A 26020-nucleotide genomic window follows, 5' to 3' on the forward strand; every position below is an offset into this window, starting at 1 on the left:
GGGTGTGGCCACATGCAAGTTAGCAAATCGCTTTTGCTCTGCACAGTGCCATTTTTTGAACATGGGTGCCAAGGCAAAAAATGCCCTTACGAGGTGCACTGAAGGTGGGCCATTAAAAAATGCCACACTTTCAGTATGCCTCCAAAAATCAGCCTTCTGGAGGGGAAAAAGGGGGCCCTATGGACCCCCCTGACATCCCTGTATAGCCGGGTGGGTGCTGTCATTCATGAGTTGTCATCAGCACTGTGAAACATGGAGTGGCATTAAAGCAGCAGTTCGGTATTTCACTTGAATGTGCTGCCCTCAGAACAGTTTGTAGCAGCGCATTCTTTCCAATATGGTGCCCCTTCCCTGTTTGCACCTGGCACACTTTTGGAGAGGGGTGCCATGGCGCAAATAGGGCAAGTGTACCTTTTACAGTATACGGCCGTTGTGGTAATGCATCGTCATTTACACACAGCCCATTTTCCATTAAAATGCCCACTTAATCTATACACTGGAAAAACTATATAGTGCACAAGCAATAATGTATGGAAATTGGGTTTCAGCAAACATTTAATGCTATAACATCTTCTTTTGTTTTGATCCTATTAAAATCATCTTTATTTTCATCACACTTCAAGAATTCATTTACGCTTTCCTAATTGCTGGTATCTTTTAATTTATGTGCATAACTTATAATAGGTATTTAGATGTTGTTGCATGTTCGAAACAAAGCAGATGTCTCACAGCCTTTACTTTCAGAAAGATAGTGATCTAGGCCACTTTTAGAAAATCCTCCCACTTTGTAGTCAGAGAAATTCAAATAAACACCAGTTTCTGACTAATCAGTGATTCGGACTTACATGTTTTCTCGTATTTACCATATGCATCACTATTTTACCGAGGAAAGTTTTGGCAGGTAAGACATGTCAAGAGTCACATGGAAAAAGTCCTGGTTAACAGGGGAGGGAGCATCACTCTGTTAATTAAAATACTCCCAGGATATCCCAGAGGAATGAAAAAAATGGAATATAGTTAATTTATTACCATTTTATTTTACACTAACCTGCGTCCCAAGATGAGTGTCAGGACGGGGCAGGGTCATTGCTGCTGAGTGGCAGCAGCATGGAGGAGTGGTGAGATGGAAACGTAAGTTTAAGGTGTACATGCCACTTTGGCCGGCTGTCTTGGGACGGTCAGTCAGACACATGCACTGTAAACCTTTCTTACCCACTGCCTTATAGAGCTGGGTTGAGAGCAAGCACCTCTAGTGCCCTTGGGAGCGTGGCCAGAGCCTGCTCCACCCAATCCTGGTACTTCTCTCATGCTGGTTAACAGCATGAGAACAGATCCAGGGTTGATTAGGGGAGCTGTCTGGGGCCCTTGCTGGCAGAGGGAAGAACACCTGGAGTGGACGCGGAGGATGTGCAGCAAGGTTAGTGACTATCTTATTTACTTTGTTTGAATGTATTTAATGTCCATGTGCAAATGTGCTCTACATCGCCGGCATACATTACATTACCATTTTTAAGTTTGCAAGATCTCTCAAAGTGTTTAATGCCCCAACCCCTATCTTTTCAACTTGGAGCCCTTCTGGCATTTCCCTTCTCACTATCAAGTCAATCCATAATTAAAACAAACGATATGCAAACTCCCCTGAGGCTCAATACAATTTGGAAATGTAATTGTCAATTATGACACTATTAAATGAAAATAATAGCTACATGGGTAGACAATTCAATACCTACGGGAAAATGCAACTAGTGACACTCATTTTATGAAAAACATAAATCACAAACCTTCTATTATCAAGAAGAGAAGCAGAATTCCAAACATTTTCATGGCTTCTGAAAAAAAAAAAAAATTGGCTGTTTTTCTGATTGCTCAGGAAGATTAATAAAGTACTTTAATATATTTTAGTCAGCCTTCACCACACATTAACAAAGGAAACACATGCAAAGCAGGCTTAATCTGCTATATTTCCCATTGAATCAACAATATGCTAAAGTGAAATCTCATCTCAAACAGATTCCTTCCCAAGACGTTAGGAGGCCATAAACAAACCAAAGGAAGCTAAAGCAAGGAGTATGCAAAAGTATCCAAGAGCCTGAAAGGATGGGTTTGTTTATCTTGTCAAGTGCCTAAAGCTTACCGAATGATGAACAGACAGGTAACCCAATCTCCTTACGTAGTTTGGAAGCTGACGTGGACAGTAATTGAGAGATGGATAGGAGGCAACACTTTCCTAGGAGGGAGCATGTCTATTGCTCCAAAGGGATATGTGTGGAATGGCTAGTGTTGTGTAACTGGATTGCCTAAAGTACGTGAGAGGGTATCTGCGGGATGTCCAAGAAGAAGATTGCCATAGGTGACTACTTGGAAACAGTTGTGGTCTTTAGATTGACATAGACTTCTGCCTGTGCATTGAAAGTTGGTAAAGGTATCATTGATTGATCAAAGAGATTGTGAGCTACATAGCCATTTTAACTAGAGAACCTGCATGCCAGATCAACTATCAGATTTTGTTTGTACAACTTGCAAAGGTTGTAAATAGGGCATAAATAAAACAACCTTTTTCAAGCAGGATCACAAAATAAGGCAGTTTATAAACTGTCAGACCATATGTCTGATTTATGTGATTGTTTGTGGGCATTACCAAGTTCAAGTTTATTGTTGAAGTTAGTTAATTACATAACAATTCCACTGATTAAAACTATAATTAATTACTATTTATAAACATCATAAAAATGTGTATCCATTCAGCTTGTTTCTTGCTAACATACATTTCTAGAGCAAGTTAGTGAATTAAAACCGACCCATATTTGTTCGAAATAGGTAAACATTAAAATAATACACTCCCAGGAAGATGACAACAATCATACAACTTTGATCTTTACAAACGTCGTGCCACAGAACATCTTTAAATAATTTAATAGTTAAGAACTGGGCGGATAAGGAGGCCTTTCTCAAACTTTAGAACATTTACAGATACAACTGTCTGCAGTGGGTTAAGTGAATTAACGTGGTGCCTTCATGGGAAGGCACTGCATGGCAGCCAATCATCATGATCATTGACTTGTAGTAATACAGGAGGTTGTGGCCATGTTCAAGAAACTGGAGTAGTGCTTGTGCAAATTGAGCTGGACCACTGAGGACAGATGCAGATTAAGTAGTTGTGACCAGATCTATGTTGGTAGAACCACCAGAGAGACAAGGTGTCAGATTACGGAACATGTGAGGACCCGGCTCGATAAAGAGGTCTCATATCTCTAATATCACATAAGTGTAAAGTGACAGATAAGGATTGAGTCCGCTTCCATGGCATTGATGTAATACCGAGAGTAGAGATAGGGAATTAACACACAGACAATGTAATCTATCTTTAACACCTACAAGGTGGGAATTTAAGTTGATTGGCAGTTGGTTCCTAGGCATTTGTAATAATAGAAACAGAATTCTATAATTTTAGAGTGCTTTGTTGATGCAGTAATCGTTTAGTGGCTGAACACATTTGAAAAGGTCGTAAAATCTCTACTCATTTACTCCAACTGTTGTTTACCAAGCACAATTGGTGTTTAAGTACATTGATTTGTCTTTCACTTCATTATTTTTTAATGATGGTTTTAAGAGAGCTATGGACACAATATGGGCCATTTTACATGAGGCAATTAAAGCAAATTGAACCTTTGTACGTATTTGACAGTTTTTTTCTTCTAAGATGGCTGCTGACATGATTTTGTTTACTTGCGTGCCCAACATAGTTATCACTTGTAGGATTGGATATTAGACTGTGCTTCAAATTTGGAGCTGACTTTAGAATAACAGTAACAAACCGTTTTCCCAATAATGGCCTCCTTTGTTTATTATATATTTCTAAAGAACAAGCTTTTCTTTTTCCAAGATGGCCACTGGTATAATGTACATATTGAACAAGTGCCCAATATGGCTGGATTTATTGAAATTACTTTCTGGTTGGCTTTTATAGGAATGGGATCATGGCACTCTTTTTGCACACAACCATGATGCTGTAACTTGGCTCTGAGTTTTAGGTATGGAAATACAAATACAGTTGATTGAAATATTGTTGGTGCCATAATTGTCAGTGAACCTATATCATCATGAAAAATGGGTGGATAATTGAGATGTTTATATTATTGGAGAGGAATATACCTTTGTTCAATAGCATTCTTGTGTGGACTTTTGATTATTCGTTTATTTGTATAATTGGTTCATTTTCAGAGTCTGCATGGAAATATTTGTGTATTTTGAATGCAGTTTTCTATATATTAGTTGTTGATATGGCTAATCTCAATAACAAACATTTGACTTTTACTTTGAGCACCAACGTATGGTAGAATATTAGATATTAGGTATTTGGATCTTTCATAATATGATCATTGCTGGAGTTAATTTGACACTGGAAATCATTTAAAAAATGAATAGAAAAAAAGCAAATAAACACAGCATTTGGACAATTGTGGAAATATGGATTTTTCTGGTCAGTTATGTCCCCTATCTTGGACCCCAACGGTTCTATGTGCATGTTACAAGTACATGTATGTTCCCTCCAGTTCCAGTTATGAAGACGCAAATACATGTGCGTCCACCGTCAACATGTCCTCTGTCAGATCCGCCATGAATAGGCCGGATATTCCATTCCTAAGTACGAAAGGCCACCGCCTTTATATGGTTCACTTATGCCATTTTACAGTCCAGGCAAGTAGGCCCTGATTCTGTCGTCAAACTCTTTTTGCCTTCTGCCTCTGAAAGCTCCAGTCTGAGCCTGCATCTGTGACCATGAACTTTGTCTCATTCTCTGCGCGGCTCACGAAGCCTGACATCAGCCTATTCTCTGCCAAGAACTGTATTTCACCTTCGAGTTATCTGCTTCCCCCTCAGCCGATGCATTCCTGCCTAGTAGTTTAAATAAACATTCTCCCGGCCACCGAGCAAAAAGCCCGGCTTCTCTGCCCTTATGCAAGTAATTCATAGTCCTGTTACTATGGAAGATTCCTGCCCTCGCATTTAGTGTAGACACTTAGACGCTTGTACACGCACGCACAGTCAGTATAGAATAGATTCTGTTCGAGAGTCCTTCTTTATGGATAACATAGTTCTTTAAACATAGGATGTTAGATATGATTTGGGATTAGGTTGACTTGACCCTCCAGACTTTTCGTCTCCACATATGGAGCTAAATGTCAAGTCCCCTTCACCCCCTAGTTACACGTCAATCACACGTCATACTGCTGCGCGCGCATCTATGCCAAGTATTATCTTATAGATCCACCTATATATGACATCATAACCAATTACGTTCCTTTTTACTCCTTATTACACCCATTTTCGGTTACGCATGATATTCGTCATTTTCCTTATCAATTGTTACGCCTACTGTATTCGCCTCATTGTAATGTATGATCTATAAAAGTCATTTCATGTCAATAATGTAGGTACTTCACTTCCTGAACCTCCGTGGTGATGGAACTTGGAGCAACCGATTATAATCGTTCTCTGGAATAAAGCCCGTTCCGAACCTCTAATACCACGGATTCTGCCTCTCATTTTACTGAGCTATTTAATTATGTTTCTGTATCAAATTCAGTCCCGGTAAAGGAAAATTATTTACCACATGAATGGCGCCCGAATAGGGACACTTTCTCATCTCACGCGCCGGCGGTGCATTGCAGGCCCGGTCTCCTGCCACAGCTGGACGGACAATAACGCGTACCAGCAGGATTTCCTGTATCTCCCTCCGGTCAAGCGGGGGCGACTGAGACTGCGATCAACACCCAGACGAGGCGGTGAGAAGTGCGAAGTATCCCGACCAGAGCCTAGCTGAGAGAGCAAGATCCGAGGTATACAGAGACCCACCAGTCCGAAGTCAAGCCCAGTGTCCGACGAGTCGAGTCGAGTCCAGTCCAGTTCAAGTTCAAGTTACCGAGGCCTTCCGTTTCCGAAGCTACCCGGTGAGTACCATTGCTGGGGAGGCATTTCTGACGTGCACATAGGTTGTGCCGGTCAAGACGGGTTTGGGTACACAAATCCGGTCTGCACTGTTTCAGCAGTGTATCTGTACTGTTTAGCAGTATATCAAGTATTCCGAAGTATCTAGTTATTGTCAAAGAATTAAGCTTGGTGCTTAGTTATGCAGACGATCATCATTGTTGTTTCAGTTAAAGGTTTAATGTTTAATGTTAAATGTGTTTAAGTACGTTCTGTATATTGTGGTATGAATGACTGTTCATTATTGTGTTTATTGTATTAAGTCTGTTCAAAAATCAAGTATCAGGTCAGTTGGTCAAAATCAAGTATAAGATCAGTTCTCAATATGCCGTTCTTTTCGAAACTAAGACAGATCACTACAAGAAAAGGGGTACTCGAAGAAGCCGTTCCCATTCCTCCTAGGGACACTCCAGGGTACTTCATGTATCATAAACACGGCCTAGACGCCATATTATTTCTTGATTTATGGGTAGACTACACCAAGGAATTACCAGAAAGTCAGAGGTGGCCCACAGCGGGAACCTGGGATGCAGAGTGCATCATGAAAGTAGAAGAAGAGTTATGGAAAAGGAAAGTCAGACAGTCACAGAAAGATGCCATTGAATTATGGCGTAAAGAATCACATAGACGAACAGAAAAAGCACGTAGACAGGAAGAGAAGAGTAAAGAGAATTCCAATAAAGTTCGAGAAAATCTATTAATTGAGGAAGGTATCCGAGTGAAAACAGAACAAGTAGACAGACAAAGAAATGCCCTTATGAATGGTATGTATCCCCTTCTGGCCGAAGGATTACCTAAGGCTACCCCGGAAATACCAAAAAACTTGCCACCCCCATTGTTCCCAATAAAGGTACATCCTAAGGGGCATCCTAGAACCGCAGAAGACGTTTTTCTTTCCTCATATTTAGATGACGCAGCTCCCGAATATGCTAATTCCGCCCCGCATAGACCGCATACCAGGGAGGTCCAACGCCAAGATCCGGCACCCGTATCCCTACAGCAACAAATCGAGTCACAAGTTCTGGCAAGCACATCTGTTTCTGCATCCGCTCCTACAGCTACTTCTATAGCTGTGTCCACACCTGTAGTTGCTGTGTCACGTCCGACGAATCCTTTCACACCCGACACCCCAGATGGGGCCACGGGAGGTGCTACCAATATCTTTTCTACGCCACCCAGAATAAATAAACTTACTTTTCAAGAGTCAGCACATTCACGTACACCCAAACTCATAAGTGCCCGTACGTTGAAGGAACTTCTTATAGATTGCAGATATGACCCTGTGCCCGGTAAAGAGGACGAAATGACCCTGGCGTCATTGCGTATCAGACGAGCCGCAGTGTATTTAGGGAAGTTACCAGGAATGACTGCGCATCTAGATAATATATACCATTTTGTCCAAACAGGGCGAGATCCAGAATGTGTTAACAGAGCTATGGAATACCAGAAAGTAGAGATACAGGGGGAACTGTTACGTTTCCTCATAAACTGTGTGATCAGAAATCAAGACCGACCGGGGGTAGACCCGGAAGCAATGCAAATTCTTACAAGATGGAGCCAGAATATATCAGAAGGGAGGCATGATAAACAAAATTGTATAATAGCCATGTGCCGAAAGATCCGTAAAGAAATAGAACGCCTACACGAAGAGAGATTAGAGATAGACGAGTTCGAACAAAACGAGGAAGAAGGGTCAGGACCGCCCACAGGACAGTCAGAAACTATAGCCTATGTAGGTAAAAGAAGATCTTGTAATAGTAATAGATGTCTTATTGACCCGATACGCCCGATATGTCCAGACAATAACAGGGGTTTCCCAACATCCATAGTCCATATAAGGTCTAACGAGCATTCGTTCCAAACAGCTGACAAATTACTCCGAGAACGAAGGGGTTATCATTTCCTCGATTCTATGGATGAACAAGATTTAGCCAGGGCAGCTGTCCATTGGGTGGACAGTCCCGGAAAATATAGTGATGATACAGTAGTACGCACATTCTTGAATCTTACCCCAGATGAACAGAGGTTAGCTGGGACTTATATGATTCAACAACTCATTATACTATATCGGAGTCAGCGTTCGGACCCTGGTCCCTTACCTGACATATTGACTGAATTGCTTATGAATAAATGGAGAGGTGCAGGTACTAAATTAATTAAAGAAATTCTAGAATCAAGAAAACAGTATATTCTTTTTGTATGTTCAGAACATGTTTCATTGCCCGTCAAGGAAAGAACCACGTATCACATGGATAGACAGAATCCCTTACGAGAAGTGCACCCAATAAAGGGCGAGGACAATGAGTTTAAACGCGTATTTGTATATACGCCCATATCGAAAATAGAATTGTTACAAATGAAGAAAGTGGTACCCAGTCATGACAAAGACCCAGCGGGTTTTCACCGAGAAATTAAAGACATGTTACTCATGGGAGAGTATACCTATCCCGACATTATGACAATATTAAAGGTATTGATGCCTGCTGGCATTTATGAGAAACTCAAGGAAAAAGAGTGGGAGGTAGGAGACCAAAAGATAGAATGGTCAGTGTTAGAAGCGGAAGAAAAGGCCCGAACTGCAGGAGCAGGACTTGGGGATAAAACTAAGGCATTACCAGGTTTATTAGTACAGGTACTGCCACGTTTATTAACTACGAAAAAGGAAGATTGGGGTACAATTTCAGCCTGTAAACAGAAGCAAGATGAAAGCATCACATTACTATGCCCGATTTGAAAAATGTTTTGGTATAAATAGTGGCATAAAAGCAAGTAGCGAATCATACCCACATCTGTTTGTAACAAAATTAGTAGAAAATGCCCTGCCACCAGTAAAGAATAGAGTATTAAAATTCGAGAGTACCTGGCAAGGTAACACTCCATCACAAATGTTACAAATGTTACAGTACCATCACAATAGAATTAGAGAGGAACAAGAACATGAACACAGACGCATGAAAGACACGAAAATGAAAATGTTAGTTTCCCAGACAGTTCCAGCTGAAGGACATAAAAAGGGTATGACACATTCCGATTCAGCAGGACCTGTAAAAGGGACATGCAATTATTGTAAAAAGCCAGGTCATTACGTACACGATTGTCCAGTTTTAAAACATAATATCGCCATAGGTAAAACACAAGAAAGATCACGGCCACTTAGACAAGATCAGAATGAACAAGGAGCTCTGCAGCATGCCCAGGCCATGCCAGCCGCACACCAGCCAATACAGTTTGTGCCAGCTGCACCACCGTTGCCTGTTGCTGCTTCACAGACAACAGCACGACAAATGTATCAGACCGCACAGTATGAATATCCTGAGTATCAGCGTTACGCATGAACTAGCCTAGAGAGGGAAGTTGACTTACCCCTTATCGAGATACCTGTAGATCAAGAAGGACCTTATGTGCACAGTGAATTATTAGGTCAAGATAGAAAATTTTTACTCGATACAGGGGCAAGTCGAACAACTATAAAACGTAGTGAAGTTCCAGGGGCACCCCTCTCAGGCTCACAAAATATTTCCCTTGGTTTTTCAGGAAAACCTATTGTTAATGAAGTGTCACAACCTCTGCCACTTACGATAGGACCTCTGACCCGAACTACAGATTTATTGCTTACTAAATCATGTCCAGAAAACCTGTTAGGAATAAAAACATTAAAAGCTCTAGGAGCTATAATATGTTGTTCTCCGGAAGGAGTAAGATTGTTTTTACGTGATTTTAAAGGTCACTATGTATCTAGAGACATGGATCCCCGACTGCAGACTTTACCTACACGTCTATGGGCACAAGGCCCTACTGATGTTGGTTGCATGAATATTACACCATATCGAGTTACATTAAAGGCAGGAGTGGTGCTACCACGAATGCGACAATACAAGTTACCACCAGATGCTGTAGTGGCTTTACTACAAATCATTGACGAGCTCATTACCCAGGGAGTAGTTGTAGAAACAGACTCCAATGTATGTAATTCACCAATAATTCCGATTCTCAAACGAACAGATCCGAAGGCACCGCCAGTCTATCGATTGGTTATTGATCTGCGCGAGTTAAACAAATGCATTGTGCCACAATTCCCTGTGGTCCCAGATATCTCGTCATTACTGACAGCTATTGATTCCGAAGCGACATTCTTTACTGTAATCGATCTCAAGAATGCCTTTTTCAGCGTCCCAATAGATCCGGAAAGCCAATATTTATTCGGATTTAGTTTAAATGGACGTAGCTTTAAATTCTCACGCGCACCTCAAGGATTTACAGAAAGCCCCAGCATCTATAGCCAAGCACTGAAACGAGAACTTGACAGTATCCACATGCCAGTTAACACTGCTCTGCTTCAATACGTCGATGATCTGCTGATCACCGCCCGAAGCGAACCCGAATGTGAAAAAGCATCACTGACAGTTTTACAATTTCTAGCCGAAAAGGGGCACAAGGTGTCCCCTTCTAAGCTGCAATTCTGTGTCCAGCGAGTTATTTATCTTGGACACTCGCTGTCCAAGGAGGGAAGGCAGCTTACACCAGACCGCATTCAGTTAATAGCTAACATGCCAATACCCAAGACACAAAAGGAGGTGCGGGCTTTCATAGGCCTCACTTCATATTGTAGACAGTGGATCCCGCAATATGCATTTCTAGCAAAACCACTCATTCAGTTGACAACCCAGGAGGCAGCCACATCGACTGTTCTCCCTTGGACTCAGGAACATACACAAGCTTTTGAAAGCCTAAAGAAAGCTTTATGTCAAGCACCTGTTTTAGCAACGCCATGTTACAGAAAACAGTTTACACTCTTTGTTACAGAACGCGAAGGTACTGCTTTGTCAGTACTCACACAGGAACAAGCAGGAGCACACAAACCATGTGCTTATTTTTCTAGTACATTGGATCCCGTAGCTCAGGCTTTGCCTGCGTGCCTGAAATCAGTAGCAGCGACAGCTTTAGCAATCAGACAAAGCGATGCCATAGTGTTAGGACATCCATTGACAGTTCAAGTACCACACACAGTAGAAGTCCTTGTAAATAGAACGCAAACACAACACTTGACTATAGCGCGACTTACAGGGTATGAACTTACATTGTTTCAGCCACATATAGAAATCAGACGCTGTAACACATTGAATCCTGCCACACTTTTGCCAGTAACCGGAACAGACCCACTAGCTCATGACTGTATTGAAGTTATTACTATAACGACAAAACCCAGACAAGACTTGACAGATGTCCCATTGTCAGATCCAGACCTGACGTTGTATGTAGATGGTTCATGTATGAGAACAAGTACAGGAGAGTTAGTGGCTGCTTACGCAGTCACAACAGATACAGAAGTCATTGAAACAAATCGTATTAATACTTTGTCAGCTCAAGCCGCAGAGCTCATCGCTCTGACACAAGCCTGTATTCAAGCCACAAGAAAAAAAGTCAACATATACACTGATTCACGTTATGCATTCGGAGTTGTACATGACTTCGGCGTGCTGTGGCGAGAGAGAGGTTATTTAACTTCCCACGGTGCCCACATTCAGCACGGACCCCTCATTCATGCCTTATTAGATGCAATACATCTACCTACTGCAATATCAATTATGAAATGTAAGGCTCATACGAAGGTTACTGATATCATTTCCCAAGGCAATGATTTAGCCGACAGAACAGCTAAACAGACTGCTCAAACTCAAACCCCCGACATGACAAAGACAATAGTCCCGATGCCGACACATTGTATGACAGTTAAAGATCCTACTCTTGACGTAATTGACATACAGACACATGCTACACCAGACGAAATAAAGAAATGGATTGAATTAGGAGGGATCCAAACGGACCAAGGATGGATGATGAAGGAAAGGTCTGTATGGTTCCTTCCTGATTCAATGGTCCAAGTTATAGTTAACACTATACATAGTCCAGCACATCTAGGAGAAAAAGCTATGCTAGACAGCATTCAACACATTTGGTTCAATAAACATTTACGAGCAGCAGCCAAACAAAAAGTCCGTACCTGTATGATCTGTTGCCAGTTCAACCCAGGAAAAAGTGTTCCCGTAGAACAGGGTGGATTTCATCCTCCTGATCACCCTTTTGAAGTCCTCCAGATGGATTATATCCAGATGGAACGATGTCGAGGATTCAAATATGTTCTCGTAGTTGTCTGCGCTCTGTCCCGTTGGACGGAGGCATACCCGGTTTCAGATTACACTGCCCCGACTACTGCCAAACAGTTGGTTCGAGAATTCTTCCCACGATACGGTTTACCACGTGTTGTCTACTCAGATAACGGCCAGCCGTTCTCATCCGAATTAATGAAACATGTTTCACTTCTGCTAGGATATCAGTGGAAATTCCACTGTGTTCGACACCCCGAGGCAGCAGGTCTCGTAGAAAGACATAATCAGATACTGAAAATCAGACTGTCCAAAATATGCAGAGAGAAAGGTGTCGACTGGATAGTAGCATTACCAGTTGCACTCTTTTACATGAGAATGGTAGCACACTCTCGAACAGGGCTATCCCCGTATGAGGTGATCTTCGGCAGACCACCAAATATGTGGGGGACGCCTATACCACGCAAAATAACTGATATTGACTGTAATATGCTGACAGATTACTTGGCTTCCTTGATGTCTGCACTACAATCTTGTCGTTCACAGGTTGCTGCAGCATTTCCCGACAACACTGAGGTGAAACCCCATGACATAGTCCCGGGGGATTTCGTGTTTGTGAAAAATTTCGACCGAAAGACTCAGCTGGAGCCCAGGTGGAAGACACCCAAGTTGGTTCTGCTGACCACAAGAACAGCCGTGAAGATCGAGGGCCGCAAGGGCTGGATTCATTCAAGTCATATCAAGAAATTTCATGGACAATCCTCGGATATAGACATTGTGCCCTGCACTCCCTCACAGACTGATTCAAAACTTCCTTTGGTTGAAAAGACTGAAACCGAACTCTACAAAGTTAAATTGAGGCCTAGAACGTCAGACGATTCGATTGTTTAAGTCCTCTCCTAGGTGAAGCGGTTGAATCTGTCTCTGACATGTATCCTCTAGACCTGAATCATGGACAGTCGCGAAAAATGATGAAACGACAGGCGTATTGTAAATCACTGCGTAGCCATTGCATTGTGACATTAATAATCTTGTTTTTCTTGAGTCTTTTAATAATTACTGCAAGTATATTGTTGCACATATATTACCCTATTGCCAGAAACGTTTACAATGTTACAGCAGAACATTCTTTTAGTGACTTACCCCCGCATGAATTGTCTTATAGACTTGCGCTGCGCAATAACACTTTAATTAGTATGTTACATCATTCCCATCAGACTAGTAATGCCACTAATTGTTGGGTGTGTGGCCGGCTCCCTCCCTATCAGAATTATGAAGGAGTCTTGCCATTCTTTCCGCACCCATTTACACATAATGGCTCCTGTGGAGCATGGTTTAGTTTAATCAATTCCATAGACTCAGACACAGCAGTTTACCAAGATCAGTGGGTATGGGGAAACCTGAACCTAGTTTTACTCAAGGTCTGCTACCCTGACAAGGAGGGTCGCCCCAAACGAACAGGAACTGATCTAGAAAATGAAGTATATGGATTAGGTAATTTTACACCTAATCTCATGATTCTAAATGTCGTATCCGAAGTTGAACTAGTCTTACCCACCATGTCAGTATTCCCAGCGAAGGGTGAATTGTGTGTAAGAAAGGTTGGTTCCATACATATGGGCCATAGTAAATGCACTACTACAGTAGAATTCAGTGATCAAGGCAAATCCTCGTTCAGAGCTTATCGCCACTCCTACTTTATATGTGGTCAGACTGCATATATGCGTCTACCTCCAGATTGGGATGGTACCTGCTACATTGCATTCCTTTTGCCACCTGTTTTCCTTGCTCCTCCTGATTATTACAGAAATATTCATTTAGTACACAACAGAGAGCGGAGAGATCTCCCTATTGTCGATTACACTGAAACAGCATGGGAAAAATACACAGATTTCAATAAAGGCATCTTTCCTTATATAGGTACTGTTACTAATAGTAAACTGATACGTAGATTAACTAGAACCCTTGAAGCAGTAGTGAATGAGACTATTTCCGCCTTAGGCAATTTAACGGAAGAGCAGTCTGCTATGCGGATTGTTGTGCTTCAAAATCGTCTTGTCCTTGACGTCATCCTGGCTGATAGGGGCGGAGCTTGTAGGGTCATCGGATCAAGCTGCTGCGTGTTCATACCAGAAAATTCGCCATCAGTATATAAAGCCATAACTCGCCTTCATGAGATTGTAAATCAGATACACCAGAACCCAGGCACTTGGACTTGGTCCAGTTGGTTTTGGAGTATGATATCAGCCTGGGGATGGAGAGTTCTATCTTTCCTAGGGATTGGCCTTCTCATACTATTCAGCTGCTGTCTATGTCTACAATGTGGACCAGCGATCTGTGGTCTGTGTACCACCTCGTGCATTCCACCACCAAGATTTCATTCGTCACGGAAGAAGAAAGAAGAACAAATGATGCTATATGAACAGATCAATGGATTAATGAAGATTGATATCTCTTGACGGGCAAGTAGGGGACAAGGAGGGAATGTGGAAATATGGATTTTTCTGGTCAGTTATGTCCCCTATCTTGGACCCCAACGGTTCTATGTGCATGTTACAAGTACATGTATGTTCCCTCCAGTTCCAGTTATGAAGACGCAAATACATGTGCGTCCACCGTCAACATGTCCTCTGTCAGATCCGCCATGAATAGGCCGGATATTCCATTCCTAAGTACGAAAGGCCACCGCCTTTATATGGTTCACTTATGCCATTTTACAGTCCAGGCAAGTAGGCCCTGATTCTGTCGTCAAACTCTTTTTGCCTTCTGCCTCTGAAAGCTCCAGTCTGAGCCTGCATCTGTGACCATGAACTTTGTCTCATTCTCTGCGCGGCTCACGAAGCCTGACATCAGCCTATTCTCTGCCAAGAACTGTATTTCACCTTCGAGTTATCTGCTTCCCCCTCAGCCGATGCATTCCTGCCTAGTAGTTTAAATAAACATTCTCCCGGCCACCGAGCAAAAAGCCCGGCTTCTCTGCCCTTATGCAAGTAATTCATAGTCCTGTTACTATGGAAGATTCCTGCCCTCGCATTTAGTGTAGACACTTAGACGCTTGTACACGCACGCACAGTCAGTATAGAATAGATTCTGTTCGAGAGTCCTTCTTTATGGATAACATAGTTCTTTAAACATAGGATGTTAGATATGATTTGGGATTAGGTTGACTTGACCCTCCAGACTTTTCGTCTCCACATATGGAGCTAAATGTCAAGTCCCCTTCACCCCCTAGTTACACGTCAATCACACGTCATACTGCTGCGCGCGCATCTATGCCAAGTATTATCTTATAGATCCACCTATATATGACATCATAACCAATTACGTTCCTTTTTACTCCTTATTACACCCATTTTCGGTTACGCATGATATTCGTCATTTTCCTTATCAATTGTTACGCCTACTGTATTCGCCTCATTGTAATGTATGATCTATAAAAGTCATTTCATGTCAATAATGTAGGTACTTCACTTCCTGAACCTCCGTGGTGATGGAACTTGGAGCAACCGATTATAATCGTTCTCTGGAATAAAGCCCGTTCCGAACCTCTAATACCACGGATTCTGCCTCTCATTTTACTGAGCTATTTAATTATGTTTCTGTATCAAATTCAGTCCCGGTAAAGGAAAATTATTTACCACACAATAATAATTAAGTGAAAAAAGGATTGATTATGCATTTTGTTGTTTTTTATATACTGCATTAGACTAGGCAATTATAATAGAATAATATTAGTACTTAATTTTATATAGGATCTAAAGGTTTACAAACTGCAACTGTCTACTCCGAAATTAATATTTGAGATAAAGGTGTAAAAAAATATTTACACAAAACATGACTGTTCAAAGTGTTTGGCCCTGCATCTTGTAAGATCCATATGCATACCTGCCAATCTCAGAGTATGAGGAATTAAAAGAATGGAAGTGTACTTAAGAAATGGACATCAATGTAAAATTGCAGAGAAGGGTACCAATATAGATAACAAATTACTTATACGTTAGTTGACCACTACATCATAAATCTGCACCTGTCTCATATCTTGCTTACATTTAGGGTCACAATTGTTTTGGGAGGGGTTATGTGCCCTAAAATAATGATTCAAATCTTTGTGGCTCAATGTATCTTATAGTTTGCATGATTTTAACAATTTGTATTTTTAGTATTTGTCTGTTATGTCCTGATCTTAAAATTACAGTAAACGTTATTTTAACATGTGTCATAGTTTACTTATGTGTATCAGCCCTGAAGATGTCCCATTGTTTGCAGAATGAAACATGTTGGCTGTGTAGTCATTCACCTTTCAAGAGATAAATAAAGAATAATACTCTGAATACAAACAAGCATCCTCATACTTGATTAACTGTACAATTGTGTTTGAACAGATATGTAATCTTAATTTTTCTTTCGGCTAAAAATGGAATACTCTAACTTATAACAGAGTGCTTATCCCACATCAGTGAAAAGCAATTTTATGATATAGGATTTTTTGAATTGTTAACCCCAGAAATAGAGCACCTGTGCCTTGGAATCATTCTTGGGTATTTAGATTATTGATTGAATTGGCGTGGAATTGTAAATAACATGGGTCACTGGCAAAAGCTTACTTAAGTGAGTTTAATTTGCAATGAACCATACCTAATTTCTTGCAAAGCGTGGTTAGCAGGGTGCATTGATCACAGTGTAATGCAATCAATAATGAATCAATAAATATGGAATGTATTCATTCATATAAATAAAACACAATGTAAATATTGGCAAATTAGTTTCAGACTCATGGGGCAAAGAGGGATGAATATAAAACATTTAAGTCACCAAGCATGCAGTAAGGAAACACTAGATCTGCAGTTTGAAAATATGTTGGATTAAAGTACCCTTCAATTCAACACATTAGTGTCACAACTAAGGTTAAAACACAATGTTGAACTTCATGATCAAGAGGGTTAGACTATTGCCATAAAGATGATGTGAATCTGAGTGGAAGAGCGGTGCTATTTCTGCATTAATTCTATATAACAACAACAGGGACTTCCTACACCTATATACTTCAATTTAAGGCAGTGCGTCCATATGAATAAGACAATGCCCACAGACAAGGTGTACAAAAAATATGACTAATTCATTTATTAAATTTTTTCATTTTTTGTGAGAGACAAATAATTGTCCATTTTGAATTGAAAATAAATTGAGTAAAATACATATCAGATATCAACTTTAGACCAAATCATCATGTCAACAACAAAACACACCATCATGACATAAATAAGTAACATCAAAACACCATACAAAACTAACAGCTATAAGGAAAAAAATAAAATGGTACAATACAATTTTTGTTAAAAAGACAATACATCATAAAAATACAACAATAAGTAAACGCCAAGACAAGCGCCAACACGCGTTTCGGAGCTATACACTATATACAGGCTCCTTCCTCAGGGCGAATAAGATAGGTCTTTCAAGCGACAACACGAACTGTACACATTTTCTTGACCACCGTCAAATGGTGAGGGAGTTGACAAGGATTCAAAATTTACAACCGTCGGTCTGTGGGCAAAAAATAAGGGTAAGTACATATGCTAAGTATTTATAAAGGTATAAGGCTGGAATACAATCTGACGATTGGCTGTCGATTATTTCCACACAAGGAGTCTATACCCTGGAACATATGGACGGCATTCCCGTTTAAATATCTTTAGGTCCCTGTGAGGTTATCTAGGACATTTATTCAGGTGAACGCGTTATTCTACTGCATTATGCTCAGAGTATGAAATTGTATACTCTTAGGACTGTTTGTAATTCATCAATCCTTTGTTACTTTCTATGTCTTCATTCGCATACAAAATTCGAATTAGTGTAGTAAGTACTACTTAAATTAGTGATATATACAGCGAACAATTCTTTTTAGCTATTCCTTAGTTTGTTTTACTTATCTTTCATTTTTTCCTTATAGCTGTATAAAGCAAATTGGTATTAGTTATCTCAGTTCGGATGCCTTTACTGAAAGAATAATGTTTCAAGTAGGTGGTTTACTTATTTAACTGGCGCACAGAGGTGATGGGCATTCTTATTATCTCTATGATCCTTTTTCATGTGCACTATTTTTTCCTTTGCTGTGCACTTTGAATTTCTTTGGTGCATCTTGAATAATTTCCCCTATTCTTGGGTCACTTTCTGTCCACGCAAAAAAACAAAAAAAAAATAATTTTTTTTTTAAAATTTTTGTTATTTATTTTTCATCTTATTCTCCTTGTATTCCAGCCTTATACCTTTATAAATACTTAGCATATGTACTTACCCTTACTTTTTTGCCCACAGACCGACGGTTGAAAATTTTGAATCCTTGTCAACTCCCTCACCATTTGACGGTGGTCAAGAAAATGTGTACAGTTCGTGTTGTCGCTTGAAAGACCTATCTTATACGCCCTGAGGAAGGAGCCTGTATATAGTGTCTTGGTGTTTACTTATTGTTGTATTTTTCTGATGTATTGTCTTTTTAACAAAAATTGTATTGCACCATTTGATTTTTTTCCTTATTGCTGTTAGTTTTGTATGGTGTTTTGTTGTTACTTATTTATGTCATGATGGTGTGTTTTGTTGTTGACATGATGATTTGGTCTAATGTTGATATCTGATATGTATTTTACTCAATTTATTTTCAATTCAAAATGGACAATTATTTGTCTCTCACAAAAAATGAAAAAATTTAATAAATGAATTAGTCATATTTTTTGTACACCTTGTCTGTGGGCATTATCTTATTCATATGGACGCACTGCCTTAAATTGAAGTATATAGGTGTAGGAAGTCCCTTTTGTTGTTATATAGAATTTTTCCCTGATACTTTCCTCACATATTCCTATACTCAGGGTCCCTCTGCTGTAGCTTATAAGCTATTTCTGCATTAGTCATAGAGAAAAGTTTATAGTTCTTCCTGGAGAATTGAGTGATGGTGATGCAAGGAAAGGGCAAAAAGTGAGGCTTTTATACAGAATGGGGGTATGTTGGAGAAGGGAGGTTATGCAAGCTGTGACACTACATGTCTTAGGTGTTCTATAATTTCACTGGGGCTACATGTTACATCAACATTATTCTAGCAATTCTATATTTGGTTATCCTTAATTTGCCACAACATAATTATGGAACTCTCCACAAAAGATGAAAATGTTGTGTCGTGTTGACCGGGCCTTATCATTATTCATGTTAACCAATTAACGTTTTGCAATTGTTCAACCATTCCCTGAACTGATATAACAACTGACCAAATACTTGAATTTCACTAAAGATATTTTGTCAGGATCGCCAATAGGATTTGCAAATACTAAACTGACCTTTTCTGTGGTAATGGTTGATAAAGTATAACATTTGAAATCAAAGTTTGCACTATGGAGTGGTGAGATCATATAAAGGTGAGCAGCTCATCATTACATGTTTGCATTATGGAGTGGTGAGTTCTTCTAAAGGTGAGCAGAAGCGGAACAGGAGAAGAGGGAGTGTAAATGTAACTGCTCATTTATGCTGTGGACATACAAAGTGTGCTCATTGGTAATGTATGGAAGTGTTTTGTATGGCACCATAAGAACTAGTAAGAAATCATTGGATAGAATAGCAGAGCTATTGCCAGTGTAGCACATGGAGTCTTTAAAATATATGATGAAGGAGAGCAAAGCAGCGCAGTTGCTGTAAATTAATGGAGTTTGGACTAAATATGCCAAGACAAGCTGAACAAGTGGTTTATGGGAGAGCAATATAAGTCTTGGTGGCATGGTGGCATGGTGGGAGTAATACTTCCAGAATCTCATGAGAGTATTATCTCAGGTGGAAAAGACATCAAAATGCTAGCAGTGGCTGTTATTGGCATTAGGTTGCTGAAGGCATATGGTGAAACAAGATATTAATACCCTCATACACAGAACATGCACAGTAAGAGGAGCAGTGAAAGTTTCCATTATACTGACAGACGAGCTACAGCAGTGACGAAGAAGGCATGCTTTGCTCACACAGAACCGTTATAATACAGGTATGTGTAGTACAAGCTACCATCTCAGACAGAGTGTAAACCCTTCAAACACCTGTAGTAGAATCTTTCCTCACATACAACAGGTACACTATAGTACAGTACCAGTCAGGGATGCACATTTCACACTTCTCTCATGAGCAAGAACAGTACAATCATCTGTGGTGTTAACTAAGACACTGAGCGGGTACCATTCTGGCTTCATTCATGGACAGAGAAGCTACTGTACAGGCATCCTCAGTACATGGTACACTGATACACATAGCAGGTACAGTTGCAAGAGTTTCCTACACTCAACCAACACTAACTGTGTCAAAAATCCACAGTGCATGTTCTCTGACACAGGAATGAAGCAAGTATGGTACATGGTAGAAGCCTGTACATTGTTCATTTCACTGACTATGAACAGGTAAAGTTAGTGAATGCTTGTCATGAGGAAAAACATTTACAGTGCACGTACTTACCAGCATCTACAGTTAAAATGCCAAGCAAGCAGGTACACTACAATCATGCACAGTGCACCATCCCTTACACACATAATAAGTGTAGTAGGTGAAGCTTCCAGTTCTCACACAATGCATAACAATGGTGATGATTGCAAGATACCCACAAACAAAGAGCTGGCATATTGTGAATATTTGCTGTGTGAGTATTTCTCAGCTCACAGACAGTGCTTAATTTTAGCCGGTGGTTTCAAGAGGGGGCCCACTGGCACTATTTCTTGGGGACTGGAACATATTTTTCCTCAGTAGTCACTGATACAGGGCAAGAAAGTAAAAGGAAGAAAAGGGGCTAAGAAAGGGGAAGAGAATAATACAAAAAGAGTGGCAATGTAAGAAATCAGGGATGAAAAAGAGTCAAAAGTGAGAGAAAGGGGCTGTAAGTGTATGGATGGATGGAAGAGGCACGAGGTGGAATCACAATTATAAAAGTTTGGCTTTGGGCAATCTGTAAGTTTCAGGGAAAAATATGGTCATCAGCACTTATTATTTTACAAAATGAACACTTCTCAGACACAACAATGCACATCAAGGGTAGCAGGACAAACATCCGTTCCACAAACAGATTAGGTACAGCATTGGTATTATTGAGGAATAACATTACTAGTATTCCTCTGAAACCTTAACAATCTTGTCCAGAAGAATTGCACTCAAGCAACTACTGTATGAACACTCCTATGCTACCATGGCATCATTGCATTTCTCCTCCACAATTAGGTCTGTAGCAAGAGTGATGTCTTCAGAGAAACCATCTCCCTCCCCGGCAGCAATACAAGGTGAGTATTTTGCAAATCTTAGTCAAACTTTAGTCATGTTATGTTATGTTATGTTATGTTATGTTAAGTTAATTTATTATGCGCACAGCTACTCCAGCGAAGGAGCGTCCCGGCGCACAGACAAGGAGGAACACAACATAGCAAAACAAGAACGCCCAAGATAGACAGCTAAAACAGAAAAGTCTTAATCGCTCTACGGAAAGAAAACAGATCGTCTAACTGTCGGATTTCCACAGGGAGGGAGTTCCAGATTAGAGCAGCTTTCACGCTGAAGGAACGACCCCCCATCCGACAGAGTCTAAATCTGGGGACCACAGCAAGGGCCTGGCCCTGAGATCGGAGGCTACGGGTGGGAACGTAGGAGGAAATAAGATTGGAAAAGATTTCAGGGCCAATACCTCTTAGTATCTTAAAAACCAAGCAGAGGACCTTGAAAAGAATACGCTTCCTTACAGGGAGCCAATGCAAGGAACGAAGAACATTCGCCACAGGACAAAATCAGGGCAGGCCAACAATGGCTCTAGCCGCAGCGTTTTGAACCCGCTGTAAGCATGATTCGTCCCAACCAGAAGAGAGCTAGCGTAGTCCAGGCGAGAGATGATAGTAGCCTGGACTACCAGCTGTCTGGTAGGGGCATCAAAGTATTTGAGGACTGGTCTAAGACCTCTTAATAGGCCGAAACAACAAGCTGCCGTTTTTTTTAGTATGTCCTGTGAAAGTAAGGCCGGCGTCCAACCAGACCCCCAGATTTTTCACCTCCGACACAGGGGTCGGAGTGGGGCCCAGCTCGGAAGGCCACCACTGATCACCCCAGAGCTCCACTCCCTTCCCAACAACCATCACCTCTGTTTTTGTGGCATTAAGCTGGAGACAGTTTTCTGTCAACCAGCAAGCCACCGCCTTCAGTCCAGAGCGAAACCTAGGGGCGTCTAGCTGGACATCTCCGCTAAGAGTAACCGCCAGCTGAGTGTCATCGGCATATGAGACCAAAGTAAGGCCCCACTGCCTCGCGACATCAGCCAGCGGTCTCACGTAAAGGTTGAACAACGTGGGACTTAGCGAAGACCCTTGCGGAACCCCCATGGCCAGAGGTTGAAAACTGGACGAGAAGGGGGGCATGGCCACACAGAAGGAGCGATTGTCCAGGAAGGAGCGGAACCACTGCAACGCCAGACCCCGAACACCAATCTCCTCTAGCCGATGCAGGAGGATGCCATGAGATACAGTGTCGAAGGCGGCGCTGAGATCTAACAATATCAGCGCCGCCGTCTGACCCGCATCCAACCTAGCACGCAGATGTTCCACCATTGCGAGGAGAGCGGTCTCCGTGCTGTGACCAGCACGAAAACCGTTCTGTGTGGGATCAAGGGCATTGGTCCGGGCAAGATGTTCCGACAGGGCTAGATTGACATGGGCCTCTGTCAACTTTGCCGGCCACGGTAGCAGCGAAATGGGGCGAAAACTTTCAGGCTTAGACGGGTCTAGGGAGGGTTTTTTAATAATCGGAGACACTACCGCCTGCTTCCATTTAGTTGGAACAACCCCCGACTCCAAGGAGAGGTTGACAAGGGAACGCACCACAGGGCGTCCCAAAAAGGTCTGGTCTCGGAAGAGAGCAGGCTTTACCGGATCAGATGGAGATCCGGATTTAACTTGCAAAGCAAGTTTGTCAAACCCATCAGCGGTGAGGGGGGGGAATGAAGGCAGGGTAAACTGACGTAATGTCTCGATGGAACTTTCCAGCGGAGCCCCAATACTAGGGAAGGTCCGATAGATCGCTTGGACCTTTCCCAGAAAATAAGAGGCTAGGGCTTCACAATGGGAGACCGAGCTCTCGGCTAAAGGGATAGTTCGTTTGGCCATAAGATCTTTAACCGCTTTGAAGATGGCCTTCGACGGGTTGGTGCTGTTCCGAAATTCTTCAGCATAGAAGGCCGCACGAGCCCGACAAATGGCCCGGTGGTAGATCTTAACCGAAGCAGCATAAGCGGCTTTTAAGTCCGCCCCATAGGTCTTCCGCCATGCCCTCTCCGCTCGTCTACAGGCCCCCTTCAAAGCGCGTAAGGCCCCGCCATACCAGGGACTAGATTCCCGGGGGTTGATTTTAATTGATACAATAGGTATCAGAGTGTCCAGCGCCCTAGTGAGCCAAGAGCAAAAGAGATCATACCCTTCATCCACATTGTCCGATGTGCCCAAGGGTTCCACCAACAAAAAATGGTGGAAGTCTTCCAGCCTGAGTTTGTTCCAAGATCTCCTAAGTACCCGTCTGGCTGAAGAAATGGGATAGGTCACTGATACGGGACACTGAATAGACACCAGGAAATGGTCAGACCATTCTACTGGTGTAACTGCATTAACTTTGGCCTCAGTTAAGTTGGTAAAGAAAGGGTCCAAAGTGTGTCCCCCAATATGCGTAGGCTGTGAAACCAGCTGGAACAGTTGAAAAGCCTCTAGATCCAAAGAGATGGCACGAGCTGTCAAACTGGACAATGTGTCGAAATGCAGATTTAAATCGCCCAGTATAGAGAAATTGGCGCAGTCGGTGATCAAGGTGCCGACAGTATCCACAAAAGCATTTCTAAACATCAAAAGTTTAAAAGGTTCAAGTTAGCAATAATATGCCAACATTGGCAAAACTTCTCAATTTTCATAAAATCTCTTAAAACCAAGCACTTTGCCTGCAAACATCAGTTGCAGTTTCTAGCAGACTTGGATTAATATCTCCCTTCCATTCTAGAGCTCACAAACACTATTTGGATATAAAAGTGTTTCATAGAAGCAGTTACATAATAGTGAATTCACTTGTGGTCTGTTTTTGCCAAACCAAGGAGATACTGCATAGTAAGTCACCAATATTTATCTGGCAATTCTCCACTCAAGAGTGTCCATGTTCTAAATATGAAGGCTTCATTTACCAAAGGATTGCGTTGCTCTGTGTGGCTTGGTAAATCTAGAGTAATGCAAGGCAGCGACGCTGCCTAGCATTACTCTGTGCCAAGAAGGTGTTACAAAGTTGGAGCATGGGTGTTCCCACTGATCCACCACTGTTTTTTGATGCCTTCCCAAATTTATCAAGACAGGTAAACCTGGGATTCTGTATAAAATGTATGCGCAAAAAGGAGAAATATGTTTATTTCTCCTTTTTATTTCCTCTTTCTTAGTGTGCTGCATTCTGCAGCACACTTAAAAAGAGGAAAATACCTATATGGATTGTTTTTGTGCAGGAGTTATTCCTTCATGCACCAAATCTATTCTGCGTAAAACACAGACACCCTTGCACCAGGATCACTGGCGTAACGAAAGTTTAAGGGGCCCCCCTGCAATGTACACAGAGGGGCCCCTGCTCCGGATTTTATCCGGAGCGCTCAGACCCGAGCGCTGTACAGATGGGGCCCCCTGCAGCTGTGAGGCCCCCCGCACCGCGGTGGATGCAGGGGCCTGTGTTACGCCCGACCAGAATTTAGTACAAACAAGGGTATGTGCATTGGCACTAGGCAGCTGATAGTGTGGCAGCACAAGCAGAGAGCAGATATGCCCCATATCTTGGTAGGTATAGCACATTGCTGCCCTCTCCATTTCACACAGCACAGCAAGTTGACTTGATAGGTTGTGCTGTGTCAAAGGTTGAAAAATCTGCCCAGAAATTTCTAGCTTTTATCCAATGGATGGTTACAGTTCCTATAGTATGAGAGAGAAGTGACTGGCTGCAGGTAAGCTGTGGATAAAGGGGAAAGTCTCCGAAGGTAGGGTGAGTGTGCAGAGTGAGGAGAGAGTACTCCTGGTGATATTCCTGTGTGCCTTCACACACCCTCGCGGATGTATAGCATCATCATTGGGCACGGTTGCTCCTCGTGGGGGTGGCGCTGCAGTCCCTCACGGGCCCTTGGTTAGGGGCTCACTGATGGAGTTCTTTTAAGGAGTTGCCGCATTTGTGAGTGAGGGTATGTGGGTAGAAATGTGCTAGTGAGTGTGAGATTTAAAAATGAAACAGGGAACTAAAATCCTTTAATCATAAGTTCCCTGGTCCAAACTAAAAAAACTTGGGGATGGAGATGCACTGTAGTGCTGTTCAGAGAGGGGAATCAAGACCAAATAAAAGTCCCACTTCTCTCGACCCGATTGGTGTGTTAACAAAGGTGGTTTAATGAAAGGTCAACATGTTTCGCGCTATAAAACGGTCCCTAATGGATCCTAAAGCGCTTCGTCAGGACCGGGAAAGTGTGTTAGAGAATGGGTTTCGGGTAAAGACTGCCCATAATCCCACTTATTACCTAGGTCTGGTATGCTTGACAGTTAGTGTCCAGGATCCGTTGTTATACGTCAATCCTGTTCACAGCCTACAAAGGGAGACAAAGTAAGGGAGGGGAAGAGACAAAAAGAAAAGGTGGGGGAGAAAAACGGGGGTAATACCTTAATATATATATTCTGTATATCTTATATAATCGGAGACACTGGTGCACACTAAGTGCTGTGATGCCTCATGCATGACGAGGACGTCGACCGATTAGTGTGTCTATGGAGATCAATAAAAGATAGTCAACCAGGGACATGGGAACGTACCCCCCGAGGTTGAGTGAACATGGTGATGATCATGGGCTCACTGGGCTCCAAGCTGTGCAGAGTCCAGATGTGGGT

At 41.9% G+C, this 26020-nt stretch overlaps 1 protein-coding gene across 1 annotated transcript in view; it reads right to left on the reverse strand.

The window, feature by feature from the left end:
• The window catches only part of LOC146854039 (echinoidin-like), a 199564-nt gene that overhangs the window by 160831 nt on the left and 12713 nt on the right, over positions 1-26020 (reverse strand). The window contains exon 2 of the mRNA XM_085650488.1: positions 1782-1829. Within this exon, the coding sequence (XP_085506614.1) occupies positions 1782-1824 (43 nt within the window). The 5' untranslated portion in view covers positions 1825-1829. The remainder of the gene's footprint in view (positions 1-1781; positions 1830-26020) is intronic.

Source organism: Triturus cristatus, chromosome 4_1 (genome assembly GCF_964204655.1).
Source record: "Triturus cristatus chromosome 4_1, aTriCri1.1, whole genome shotgun sequence".
NCBI classification, from domain to species: domain Eukaryota; kingdom Metazoa; phylum Chordata; class Amphibia; order Caudata; family Salamandridae; genus Triturus; species Triturus cristatus.